Source organism: Rhinatrema bivittatum, chromosome 2, assembly GCF_901001135.1.
Source record: "Rhinatrema bivittatum chromosome 2, aRhiBiv1.1, whole genome shotgun sequence".
In the NCBI taxonomy this organism is placed as follows: Eukaryota; Metazoa; Chordata; class Amphibia; order Gymnophiona; family Rhinatrematidae; genus Rhinatrema; species Rhinatrema bivittatum.
In genome coordinates this window covers 460131649-460144672 of record NC_042616.1, presented here as the reverse complement: position 1 = coordinate 460144672, position 13024 = coordinate 460131649, and the positions used below count along the sequence as shown (strand labels likewise).

At 42.4% G+C, this 13024-nt stretch overlaps 1 protein-coding gene across 2 annotated transcripts in view; it reads right to left on the bottom strand.

The window, feature by feature from the left end:
* L3MBTL2 (L3MBTL histone methyl-lysine binding protein 2) overlaps positions 1–13024 on the bottom strand; it is a 120404-nt gene that overhangs the window by 64776 nt on the left and 42604 nt on the right. For both annotated transcript variants that reach the window (XM_029590461.1, XM_029590460.1), the window contains exons 9-10: positions 4804–5035; positions 1691–1770 (exon numbers count right to left, since the gene is read on the bottom strand). In XM_029590461.1, the coding sequence (XP_029446321.1) occupies positions 1691–1770; positions 4804–5035 (312 nt within the window). The remainder of the gene's footprint in view (positions 1–1690; positions 1771–4803; positions 5036–13024) is intronic.

Below are 13024 nucleotides of genomic sequence, written 5' to 3'. Positions count from 1 at the left end.
AAGTGTTTGAGATTTGGTGTGAAGATTGAGCTATTCTTCCTTGTTCAGTTAAGATCCTGCTCATTTTGGAATTTTTGCAGGATGGGTTAAATAAGGCTTGGCCCTTAATTCCTTAAAGGTACAGGTAGCGGCTCTTGCCTGTTTCAGAGGCCAGGTGAATGGTGAACCTTATCATCTCATTCTGATGTGGCCCATTTCTTGAAGGGGGTGCAACACCTTAATCCTCCCTTACCATTACCAGTTCCTTTGTGGAGTCTTAACCTGGTGTTGGATTTCTTGGCAAGCACTATGTTTTGACCGCTGCATAGCCTTTCCTGACTTTGAAAACAGTGTGTGTTCTGGTGGCGATTTGTTCTGCTTGTCGAATTTCCGAGCTGCAGGCTTGTCTTGTCGGGAGCAGTTCCTTCGGGTGATTCCAGGGGCGATACAGCTGTGTACTGTTCCCTCATTCTTACCTAACGTGGTCTCGGATTTTCACTTGAATCAGTCCATCTCTTTGCCATCCTTGAATAAGGAAAGACGCGGAGGAATATTGCCTGTTGCTTACCTTGGATATCAAGAGACATGTCGTGAGGTATCCTGGAGGTTTTTAAACCTTTCTGAAAAATGGATCACCTGTTTGTCCTTAATGGTGGAAGAAAACAGGGCAAACCAGCTTCACGGGCTACAATAGCTCACTGGATTAAGGAGGTGGTCATGGCTGCATAGGTGGATGCTGAAAAGCTGTTGCCTACTCAGGTAAGGGCTCATTCCACTAGAGCTCAGGCAGTGTCATGGGCAGAGGTTAGATTGTTATCTCCCATTGACATTTGCTGACCTGCGACGAGGTCCTCCTTATACACCTTTTCCAGGTATTATCGTCTGGCTGTGCAGGCCTGGGAGGATGCAGCCTTTGCACATGCAGTGTTGACTGGGCCACGGGCAGCCTCCCACCCTTTTCGGGAGTAGCTTGGGTACATCCCACTGGACCTGAATCCATCTATTCACAAGCTAGGAAATAAGAAATTACTACTTACCTGATAATTTCCTTTTCCTTAAGGTGGATAGATGGACTCGGCTTCCTGGCCTTGGCTGCTGAATGATTGTTTGATGGTCCTCTTGTGTGGCTATATGTTCCAGGGGATTACTGGTAAGTGCTCACCCAGTCTCTAGACTAGTATGCATATGTTCTTGCCTGAGTTCAGTGTTTCTTGTTGGTCAAGTACAGAAATGATTATCTGTTTTTAATCAAGTTTTTGCTAGTCTGTCTACAGTTGCTTTTGAAGAGAATACTGGCGGGCTGATTCACTGCAGGGGTGTATATATATATATATATATATATATATATATATATATATATATATACTGTGACGTCAGTTCGCTCAGTCTCCATTTGCTGGTGGAAGTGCATAACGCACTAGTCCTGAATCCATCTATCCATCTTAAGGAAAAGGAAATTATCAGGTAAGTAGTAATTTCTCATTACTGACTAACTCCTCCATGCTCTCTTGCCCTCCAGTTCCACAAAAGCTTGGGGAACAGGAGTCTCCTCACCGTTCCATGCAACACACACAGAGCACACCATATCCTTAGCATGACAGGATTTCCACCACAGTCCACCCTACTGGATCCTATATGGAACCTCCTTTGAAACCCCCCCCCTTCCCATTCAATCCCCTTTTAACTACAATTCTCACCCCCAACATCATACCTTCTTGAAGAAATAGGGAACGGCGTCGCAGTAAATCTTGCGGAAAGTGGGGTGATTGGACATGTCACTACGCTTCTCTTCTGTAAGATATGATGTTAAAAATAAAAATATCACATCCACGAGGCACAGTTAATGGCAAATGATTGTGGAGGGGGGTAGGATCAACGGTGCCATGTCAAATCTACATGTCAGGAAAACAAAGATTTTCCATTCAAAGAAAAAATAAAAACCCAACAAAACACAAAAATACCCCCAAAATGGCAAACACACAACACTCACAACAAAATTAACAAAAAACGCCCAAAACAAACACCCAAATCTTAAGCAAGGCTCTTCAGTTTCTGCGATTTGATGAATAAGGAAGTTGCTTTGTAAACTGCCAATTGCCAAAGAATCTCTATTTATGATCATTTTTGTACTTAAAAAAACCCCCACCTCGTTAATTTAAACAAAGAAAATGATAAAAAAAAATGTTCAGAATCAAACAATTTCTTCTGTACATACTTAGCAATCTCAGAGGGTCTCAGGCAAGTCACTGGTATGAACACACAGAGCAAATGTACCTTTAAGGACTTTTTGGGAAAAGGAGGGAGGTGGCTTTTGCCCAGCACTTTCCTCTTGCTTCCTTGGGCTTTAATTGGAACCCACTTCTCTCATGCTATGGTGCCATAAGCCTTCACTTTCAACTGCTCGGTGTTTCCCCATCCCCCCTCCCACTATATTCCCATTCCTACCCAGCCACTGCAGTGACAGCTCCCTTGCCAAGAAGTACAAACTGCAGTTTCCTCTGGAACCTGGAACAATCGTGCTTTTAATTAGCCAATAGGTGCTGCTGTTGAGCAGTGTCTTAGACTCCCTTTTTCCCACCTGGGGGCTGTGAATGCTTTCTGCATCCTTAATCCCTGCCAGCCAGAGCACCAGGAAGCGAGTCCATGAATCACACCCAAATTTCCCACTGCAACTAGGCCATTGGGATAAATCATGATCATCTTAAGGTATAAAAATCCTTGCTCCTTACATAAAAGAACTACAGTCTGGGAACACAGATGCACTTGTTCCTGAAACTAAGTAAATGAAGGCAAAACAGAATTTAAAATTAAGTATCGTTTAGTGTATGTGTGTACATATATTCTACATAGTACATGAACACTGAACTTCTGACATTAAATAGCACCATGGACATTCACTGAAACCAACAGAGCTTTTCTCTTATTTGACCTCACCCTCCCTTATCTATAACCTAACCATGTCAGTGGCAACGACAGTGCTCATCTGGGTTCACATAAGTGGCTCTCCTTGGAAACACATGTGCCCTAAATCCCACCCACAGGTGTGCTGTGTGATGGCTTGATTTCCCTATCACTAGCCTTGCCAAGACCAATGATCAGAACCAAGAGCCCGTGCTGTTGTCCCAACCGCTCCTTTCAGTCTGTGCTGGCCCTGCGAGAGTGTTCAAAACTCATGACCAGCGATGAATGAGATCATCCTACAGAAGCGCTGCCTGCCAGTGAGATCTGAATGCGCTCACAGAGCCGGCACAAACGGGGAAAGGCGACGTGGATAGCAGTATAGGCTGGCAGACAGGTGGGCAGTCCGGGACAAGCGAAGGGCAGCAGAAGATGAATAAAGCCCATGCCAGCCAGATAAAAGTAGCAGTAAGGTGGTGAGGAGGGGGAAGGAGGCAGGGAAAGAGAGACACCTAGATAGACCAACCAGGTCAGCTAGACCATGAGGGAGAAAGAGTGATGCTCAGCCAGGCCATCTAGAGAAAAAGAGAGAGAACTAACAAAGAAAAACAGTGTCTGTGTCTGTATTTCTGTGATATGGTGTGGTATGTCTGTCTCTCTGTCTGTCTGGGTGTGAGGTGGTTGTTTGCACATTTATTGCTTCAGCAACTTGGAGGAAGGAAACTGGAGTTTTGAGCTGCTGGCTGGTTGCTTGGTAACCCGTTCAAGTTCTGACTGATTGAAGAGAGACGACACCAGGCCAGGAAACCAGACTAGCAAGCACACACGTGTGTTTGTTTGTGATGTAACCTAACTTTGAGGTGGGAAAGGGACCAACTAACTGCATGGATGGAAGTAGGGCTACTCTCTCAAAGTTTTCTCACCCCCTGCCCTGGGGAGGCAGGAGCAGATGAGTTAGCAGCAAGAAGGAAGGGAGAGGCAGGAAGGGAGATAGCAGGCAGGATGGCTGTAGTTTATGGTTTGTGTCCTAGTAGCTGGCAGAGAACTGAGAGAGGAGGAGGAAGAGATGGTGTCCTTCCTACCTCTGCCAGTAATCCAGGGAATGAGAGGGCAGCCCAGCTCCAGAGCACTGCGGGGCTGTGGGGGGAGAGCTCAGCAGTGGCAGGTGGACACAGTAATTACAGCAACCGAGCCACCCCCAAGAGATCAACTTTAGAACAGGGAGACCCTTCCCATCCTCCAAGAGATCAGCCTTAAAAAATGGGGGGGAAGAGGAAGCACCCCCAACACTGCTGCTACCACCCGTGCAAAAATTATGTTCCCAACAGTAGGGTACACCCACAGATGCCTTGGGAAAAAATTAGAGGAAACCATTGGTCAGGACCATTGACATGGCACAAGGGAGACATCCATGAAGGTCTGAATTAAAAAAACAAAACACAAAACAAACCACAGATCTAGCATTTTTCAACCTGATACTTAAATGTTACATCAGTAATCTGCAAACAGACCTTACAAAAGAAATGAGCATCATGCACAAAATGATCGCCATCTCGGTGCTGACATGCTCCTGTGCCTTGTTCAGAATATGCAATCATAACTGGCCTGAGCCAATCAGAAAGCAGCTGTTGCAATGCGATATGACATCACGAGTTGATGATGAAGCAAAACCAGAGTGAGAGAAGAATGCATGGATCCAAATGGGTTTAAGCAGATGTAAAAACACTGAATGTAGGTTTCTAGCTCTCTGATGTATAATCACAATAATGTACCCTGTTTGCAGAGTAATTACACCATTGTATTCGGTGGCACTCTTCAATATGTGTAATTACAGTGCAGTGCACTTTCTATTGAGAAAACTTCGACAGAGAAAATGAGAGATTATTATTCTGTTCACCACGTGGCGCCTCTTCTGCCCCCATGTACCTGATTTCTTGATACTGTGGCCCACCCTCCTGGACCAGCCCACAGGGTGGATCAGGGGACTCCATATGTGGCACCAGAAGTCATCATCGCTGTCGCCGTCCTCGTAGAGCAGCCTCAGCCGGCCACCAATCACTGTGTCCACGACCGCCATCCTCATCCGTGACACAAATGTCTTGTCCACCACTTCCACACGCATCCCCTGGCGGAAGAGGTACTTCATGCTCTCTGCCATCTGTGACAGGACAGAGAACAAGAAAAGGGAGAGCAAGATTCACTTCTTTTAGGTAAGAGGGACTAAGGGCATGCCTGTTCCTCCCTTTGCTCCCATCCCTCCTCCCAGCATAGGGATTCTTGCCTTTCTATGGGATTGCAGTGACAAAAGACACAAATGAGTAAGCAGACAGAAATATGAGGGACCTTCTAAACATCTTAGCATAGGGAATTGCTTATATGGGGACCGTAGCCGTAGAGCAGTGTTTCCCCAACCAGTGTGCCATTAGACTTAATCAGGTGGGGCCACGGAAAAGTCACTACTGCCTGATTTTTAGGTTCAGACCTGCACCTCATAGCAACGAGTGACATCAGCAATGATTCTTAAACATGCAGGAGCTCCTTTCTGAGCACATGTGGAGTCACTCATGCCTCTCCATCCTAGCAACAGCATGAGCCCAAGAGTAGGGGAATTAATGAGCATCATGCAGGATATGGCTAGCTGGGCCCCACGTAATGCAGCACTCACACACACACACACCCCCCGGACACAGCACCTCCTCCTTCTCTGGATCCTGCCAGGGGATTTAACCTGCCCAGCTGCCCTCAGACATGTGGCCAGCCAGCTAACCCCTCCTCCACTCACAATACGCCATTTAAACCAGCAGTAGCGGACAGTCCTGCTGATAAATATGGTCAGATGGCAATATCTATTTTATTTTGTAAAGCACACTTCAATTAACAAAACAAGAGCGATTTACAGTACTACCACAGGTATAACAGGTACAAAATACTAAATAAAACAAAATAGAAACAAAAACAATATATATATAACAAATATAATTTTAAGAAATTTTGTTGTAAAACATTGGATGAAATATCTTTAAACAATAAAACAGATAATACAAAAGATAATCAAACTTTTCTCTTCAATATAAACCGGTCAAAATAGCTATGCTTCAAGACTCTTGAAATTTCAAATAGTTTTTTTCAATTCTGATTGAAAGAGGACGAATATTCCATAAATATGGAGCAGCATATGAAAAGGCTGATTGTTGAGTCTGTTCCTAGCATATTTGGCCAGGAGGATAAGTAGTTCCTGCTGTGAGAATCTTAAAACAAAAGACAGCTTTAAAGGAAGTAAAAGATTTGAAAGATATTGAAGCTGACCAGTGCGAAGAACCCTAAATATTAATAACAAAATTTTAAACTTGATTCTAAAAGTCACAGGTAGCCAATGAAGTCTATAAAATATAAAGATGATAGTGCGTCTTTTTCGCAGCAAAAAGCAATCTGGTAGTAGTGTTTTGTAAAATCTGAAGATGCTTTAATAATTCTTCAGTGCAACCCAAGTATTGAATGTTACAGTGGTTTAAACAGTCTAAGATTAATAGTTACACTAATGTCTCAGTCTTTATTCCCTCTCTAAGTAAAATCTTATTTAAAATTTTTTTTATATACCACTTTTAATGGGACATCCTCTTTCTGAGGTTTACAATTTGAACATAAATATGACATACAACATACATGAAAACACAATGAAATAAAATTCAACCTAACACCACCACATCGTTGATACATATTACTTAAAATCAGTAAAAATTATTTTGAAAAAAAAAAAAAAAAAGAGGAGGCTTTAACCTTCTACAAAAGAGCTTGTAATCCTTAATTTCACGAAATTCCTGTGGGAGTGCATTCCTTAAATTTGGCCTTGCCACCAAAAAAACTTGATGGAGAGTTGATTGGAGATAATGCTCTTTAAAGGAGGGAACCACCAGCAGGTTTATCGGCAGAACATAAGGAGTAAGAAGAACTAATTCATATTATCTACGCCGATGATGTCCAAATCTTAATCCCAAACACTGACACTACTGAATCTGCTTTAAAGCTTTGGGAAATCTATCTATGCACCATAAACCGACTTTTAGCACAAATGAGCCTATCGTTAAACCCATCCAAAACAGAACTCCTCATACTATGCCATAAATTAAACAAACAAGCCAATCTAAAAGGGACAACAACTTCGAACAGATATTCTATTTCACATGAAGTCAAATATCTTGGAGTAACACTTGATAGCGAATTAAACTTAAAAAAATTGGATAAATAATTTAATTAAAGATGGCTATTTTAAATTACATGTCCTAAAAAAATTAAGACCGCTGCTTCATAAAAATGACTTTAGAACTGTACTCTAAGCACTTATTTTTTCAAAAATTGATTACTGCATTATTAGGCCTTCCTGCATCTACCACCAGACCCCCTTCAGCTTCTGAAGAATGCAGCTGCCAGAATACTAACAAAAACTAGGAAACAGAACACATAACTCCAATTCTAAAGGAACTACACTGGCTTCCGATAATACACTGAATCCATTTCTAAACTTTATCATTAATTCATAAGACACTTTACAATGACAAAGTAGAATGGCTTACTGCTGCCCTTCATTTCCATACTCCACAGAGAATTACGAGATCAGCAAGCAATGGGACTTTACAGATACCCTCCCCCAAATCAGCACACCTAAACACTGTAAGAGAGCGAGCTATATCTCTTGCAGGGCCGCAATTATGGAACTCCTTACCACATGATTTAAGATTAGAACCAAATATTCAAACATTTAAGAAGGGAATAAAGACCTGGCTCTTTCAACAAGCAGAGGCATAATTTATGACGACAGATTTTGTTTTTACCTCCCATAATTTCCTTGTTGCCTACTATTTTATTATATTTTTTTTAATGTTTTATGTAAAATTTTATTTGTGCATTTTTACTGTTTCTGTTAACACTAACTGGCACTGTTTTTCTTTTCCTTGCTTCTTCCTCTTCTCTCCACAGGCCCCGGAAGGTCTGACCATGCTCCTTCTCCCCAGGCCGACGCTGCTGACGTCACCACAGCGCGCCGGGGGGATAAAAGCGCGGTCTCAAGCCTGGAGGTGCCGCATGCCGGCGTCGCATGCTGAAGGGGGTGACAAAGGGGCATGCCCCTTTGTACGCCCCTTTGTACAACCTGAGAAGCTGAGGACGAAGAGAAACGAACGACATATCTGGACAATAATGATGATGAATGCCAAAGGAGAAGAACAGGTAACACAAAAGATCAAAACCTGCATAAACAATGGTAAATATGGGGAGAAATACATGAACTGCAAAGATAGATACCCTGTAAGGAAAACTAAACAAATACAAATTACCTTGTACAAATTAAAAGAACCAAAATCACAAACCATGAAGGATTAAATAAATTATTAATGATTACTTTTTTACTTGTGAACGCACAATCCATAACAAAAAAAATTCCTAATTATCACGGATCTAATATATGACATCAAACCAAATTTCATTGCAATTACCGAATCCTGGCTAAAAAAATTGGACACTGTGCTAAAAAAACAAATAGCACATAGAAATTACGATTTCTTTTCAATTCCCCGAGCAAATAAGAGGGGGCGGTCTACTTTTAATAATAGAAAAAAAATTTAAATGCAAACTTTTACCAACACTCCCAAATCACCACGAAATTGCAATTTTTGAAACAGCCCATATGCAGATTTGCCTGATTTACTGCCCTCCAAGCCTACTTGAACTAAACATTTCACCACTGATCGAATTCTTCACAACTCACTTAAACTCATCAAAACCCTCTATCATGCTAGGAGACTTCAATCTCCACATGGACATGTACCCATTATCTAACACCTGCCAGACATTATTAGATATAATGACAGCACTAGGTTTTAACCTAATTACGGACAAACCCATGCACAAAGCAGGACACTCCCTTGACCTCACATTTATAAATCACAGCTACCTAGAACAAATAAAAACAGATTATTCACAAATCCCATAGTCAGATGACTTTCTCATCCAGTCCACTATCAAACATCTTAAACCCCAAGTAAAACAAAGAACAGAACCAATTGAATTTAAATATAGACCGCCTTATAACACTGAAACATTAGGAAACAAATTAGAGGAAAAACTAACAGAACTTGACTATAAAGATTGCCACGCGGCAACAAAAGCATGGATAGAAACAACTAAACAACCTAGCAGATGAAATCAACCCCATGAAATATAAACACATCAAAGAAATAAAACAAACAAACCGCTGGTACAATGAAAAATAAAAGTAAAACGTAAGCTTAGAAAAAAAGAAAAAGACTGGAAAAAACATAACACAAATGAAAACCTAACTAGATTCAGAAAACACTTATTTTACTACAAACAAATAATTTATGACGCAAAAAAACAATACTACAGCTCTAAAATTGAAAAATTTGCAAATAACCCAAGGACATTATTCACCATAGTTAAAGATCTCACAAACGATAAAACAGAGGCCCCCCCTAAACTTACCTGAAAATAGATGCAATGAAATAGCACAGTTTTTCAATGACAAAATAGCAATACTAAGAACCAAAATCCCTAATACAACCAAACAAGAAATTAAAATGCAAAAATGTGATGCCAGACAATGGTCTCGTTTTGATGAGACAACAGACCTTAAAGTAGAATCCTTGCTGAAAAAGATAAATCCTGCCCCACATATAATTGACACCCTGCACACTACTGACATTAAAAAATTAACAAACATAGTTGCCCCTATATTAACAAAAATCATAAACCTATCCTTTACAGAAGGATCCATGCCGGACACACTAAAAGGGGCAATCATTAAACCAATTCTAAAGAAAATAACCAGCAATCCCCTTATCCTGAGCAACTACAGACCAGTATCAAACTTACCACTAATCGCAAAATTAATAGAAAAAACTGTACAAAAGCAACTGGCTGAACATTTAGATAACAATAATATATTATACCCTGCACAACATGGATTCCATAAATACTACAGCACTGAGACCTTGCTGCTCTCACTGATGGACAACATCCTGAGAGGATTCGATAGTGGAAAATATTACATCCTGATGATGCTAGACCTATCATCAGCATTTGACACAGTAAATCACGACATACTTTTAAAGAAATTAGAAGAAATAGGACTACACAAAAAGACTATAGCCTGGTTCATATCATACCTAAGTAACAGATTTTACCAAGTCTGAATAAATAATGTACCGTCAGAAAAAATAAATCTACAAACAGGAGTTCCACAGGGATCAGCACTATCAGCCACACTATTTAATATTTACCTGCTGTCGCTATGCCACCTCCTAGCAGGCATGGGAGTCATACACTACATTTATGCTGACGACATTCAATTACTTCTACCATTTGAAGACATATTGGAAAAAACACTAAATCTAGAAAATATGTACCTAGACATCAAACAGCTAATAAACCAAATGGAGCTAGTAATTAACATTGAGAAAACTGAATTTCTTCATTTACAACGAAAAAATCTAACGATCGTCCAAACCCCAATACTGCCCAAAAATAATCAGAAAATAGAAATAACTAAAAAAAGTACGAAACTTCGGTGTAATTATTGACACAGAACTTAGCCTCAAACAACACATATCACTAAAAGTCAAAGAAGGTTACGCCAAACTTATGGTACTTAGGAAATTAAAACCTTTATTAACTTTGACAAACTTCAGAACAGTCTTACAAGCACTAATATTTGCTAGCACAGACTACTGTAATGCCCTTCTTCTTGGATTACCATACACAACAAAAAGACCACGCCAAATACTGCAAAACTCTGCTGCAAGAATACTTACATTACCGAAATTCTAGCAGAACTACACTGGCTACCCATTGAATACAGAGTTCAATACAAAACACTTTGCACAATACATAAATTAATACACGACGAAAAAGCAGAATGGCTGAACACAGCACTACGTGTTCATGTCCCATATAGAAACCTCAGACCTGCGAACAAAGCACTCCTAACCATCCCTTCGGTTAAAACAGCTAGACTAACCCAGGTTAGAGAATGGGCTCTATCCCTAGCCAGACCAATACTGTGGAACACCATGCCCTTAGAAGTTAGACTACAGAGAGATTTCAAAATATTTAAAAAGTTTAAAAACCTGGCTTTACAAGCAAGCATTTTACAAAGAGAGCAGTGGATAGTGGAATATGAATTCTGGCAGCAGAACATCAGAACGCAGCACCTTTATGTTCAATAAGTGTGTTTTATTAAAACAAATCATACATTACGATAAAGTTATGCAATTAAAACTGAGAAGCGTAGAAAAGGACAAGATTTTTAACTTTTGCAAATAGTCTTTATTATGAAACTATGTCACCGGACTTTAATGGCACGTCCTATAGATCAGGGGTGGGCAAATCCGGTCCTCAAGGGCTGCAAACCAGTCGGGTTTTCAGGATACCCCTAATGAATATGCATGAAATAGATTTGCATACAACTGAGGCAGTGTGTATGCAGGTCTCTCTCATGCATATTCATTAAGGATATACTGAAAACCCGACTGGTTTGCAGCCCTCGAGGACCGGAATTGCCCATCCCTGCTATAGATAGAATTAATGTATACAGTTTTCAAAGATGTATATAGGTGCCTCACTGTAAACAGTTGTGATGGTATACTACTTGACGGTATAGAAAAGATTTTAAATAAATAAATAAATAAAACTTTGTATTTCATTTTATATTCTGAACTGTCTGTTTTATATTTTTAATAGCCGTTAAGCCCGTAACAACGGGCTACATTAACCTTTTTTTTCAGTCCATTTCCTTATCCCTCATTCTCCCTCCCCCCTCCCCCTCCCTCCCCCCACTCTCCTCCCCCCTTCCCCCCTCCGTCACTCTCCCCCCTCCCCCACTCTCTCCTCTCCTCCCTCCCCCCTCCCCTTCCCCTCCCTCTCTCCTCCTCCCCCCTTCCCCTCCCTCCCTCCTCCCGCCCTCAGTCACTCTCTCCCTCCCTCCTCCCCTCCCCTCAGTCACTTCCTCCTCCCTCCCCTCATTCACAACCCCTTCGGATGGCGCAGACGGAAGATCTCCGGGGGAGGTCCCTCCCTCCCTCGCGCTGCCACTGCTACTGCTTGCTGCTACTGCTCGCTGCCGCCGTTACTGCTCGTGCTCCTCACCGCGCCATTTTGGTTACTGGCAAGCTCTGACCGACGTGCTGCCCGCTCATGCGCGATAGAGTTGCTCTCTACTGCGCATTTGCGGCACGTCGGTCAAGCTTCATTTATCTAGTAGATTGTAAACCGATGTGATGTCTTCCATGAACTTCGGTACATAAAAACAAACAAATAGGAGGACTTCCAGCTGGGAAACCTCTCTTCGAGAGGTAGGCAGAGAAGGGCAGGCTACAAGCTCCGTTTTTTCACCCTCGGAGCTGTTCCATCGTGCCGCCCGTAGCCACGCCCCCTAAGTGACGTCATCGGGAGGGGCCGGAATCGCTGAGATAAATCCAGGGAAGCTGCTGTGACTTTTGGAGGACTTCCAGCTGGGAAACCTCTCTTCGAGAGGTAGGCAGAGAAGGGCAGGCTACAAGCTCCGTTTTTTCACCCTCGGAGCTGTTCCATCGTGCCGCCCGTAGCCACGCCCCCTAAGTGACGTCATCGGGAGGGGCCGGAATCGCTGAGATAAATCCAGGGAAGCTGCTGTGACTTTTGGAGGACTTCCAGCTGGGAAACCTCTCTTCGAGAGGTAGGCAGAGAAGGGCAGGCTACAAGCTCCGTTTTTTTCACCCTCGGAGCTGTTCCATCGTGCCGCCCGTAGCCACGCCCCCTAAGTGACGTCATCGGGAGGGGCCGGAATCGCTGAGATAAATCCAGGGAAGCTGCTGTGACTTTTGGAGGACTTCCAGCTGGGAAACCTCTCTTCGAGAGGTAGGCAGAGAAGGGCAGGCTACAAGCTCCGTTTTTTCACCCTCGGAGCTGTTCCATCGTGCCGCCCGTAGCCACGCCCCCTAAGTGACGTCATTGGGAGGGGCCGGAATCGCTGAGATAAATCCAGGGAAGCTGCTGTGACTTTTGGAGGACTTCCAGCTGGGAAACCTCTCTTCGAGAGGTAGGCAGAGAAGGGCAGGCTACAAGCTCCGTTTTTTCACCCTCGGAGCTGTTCCATCGT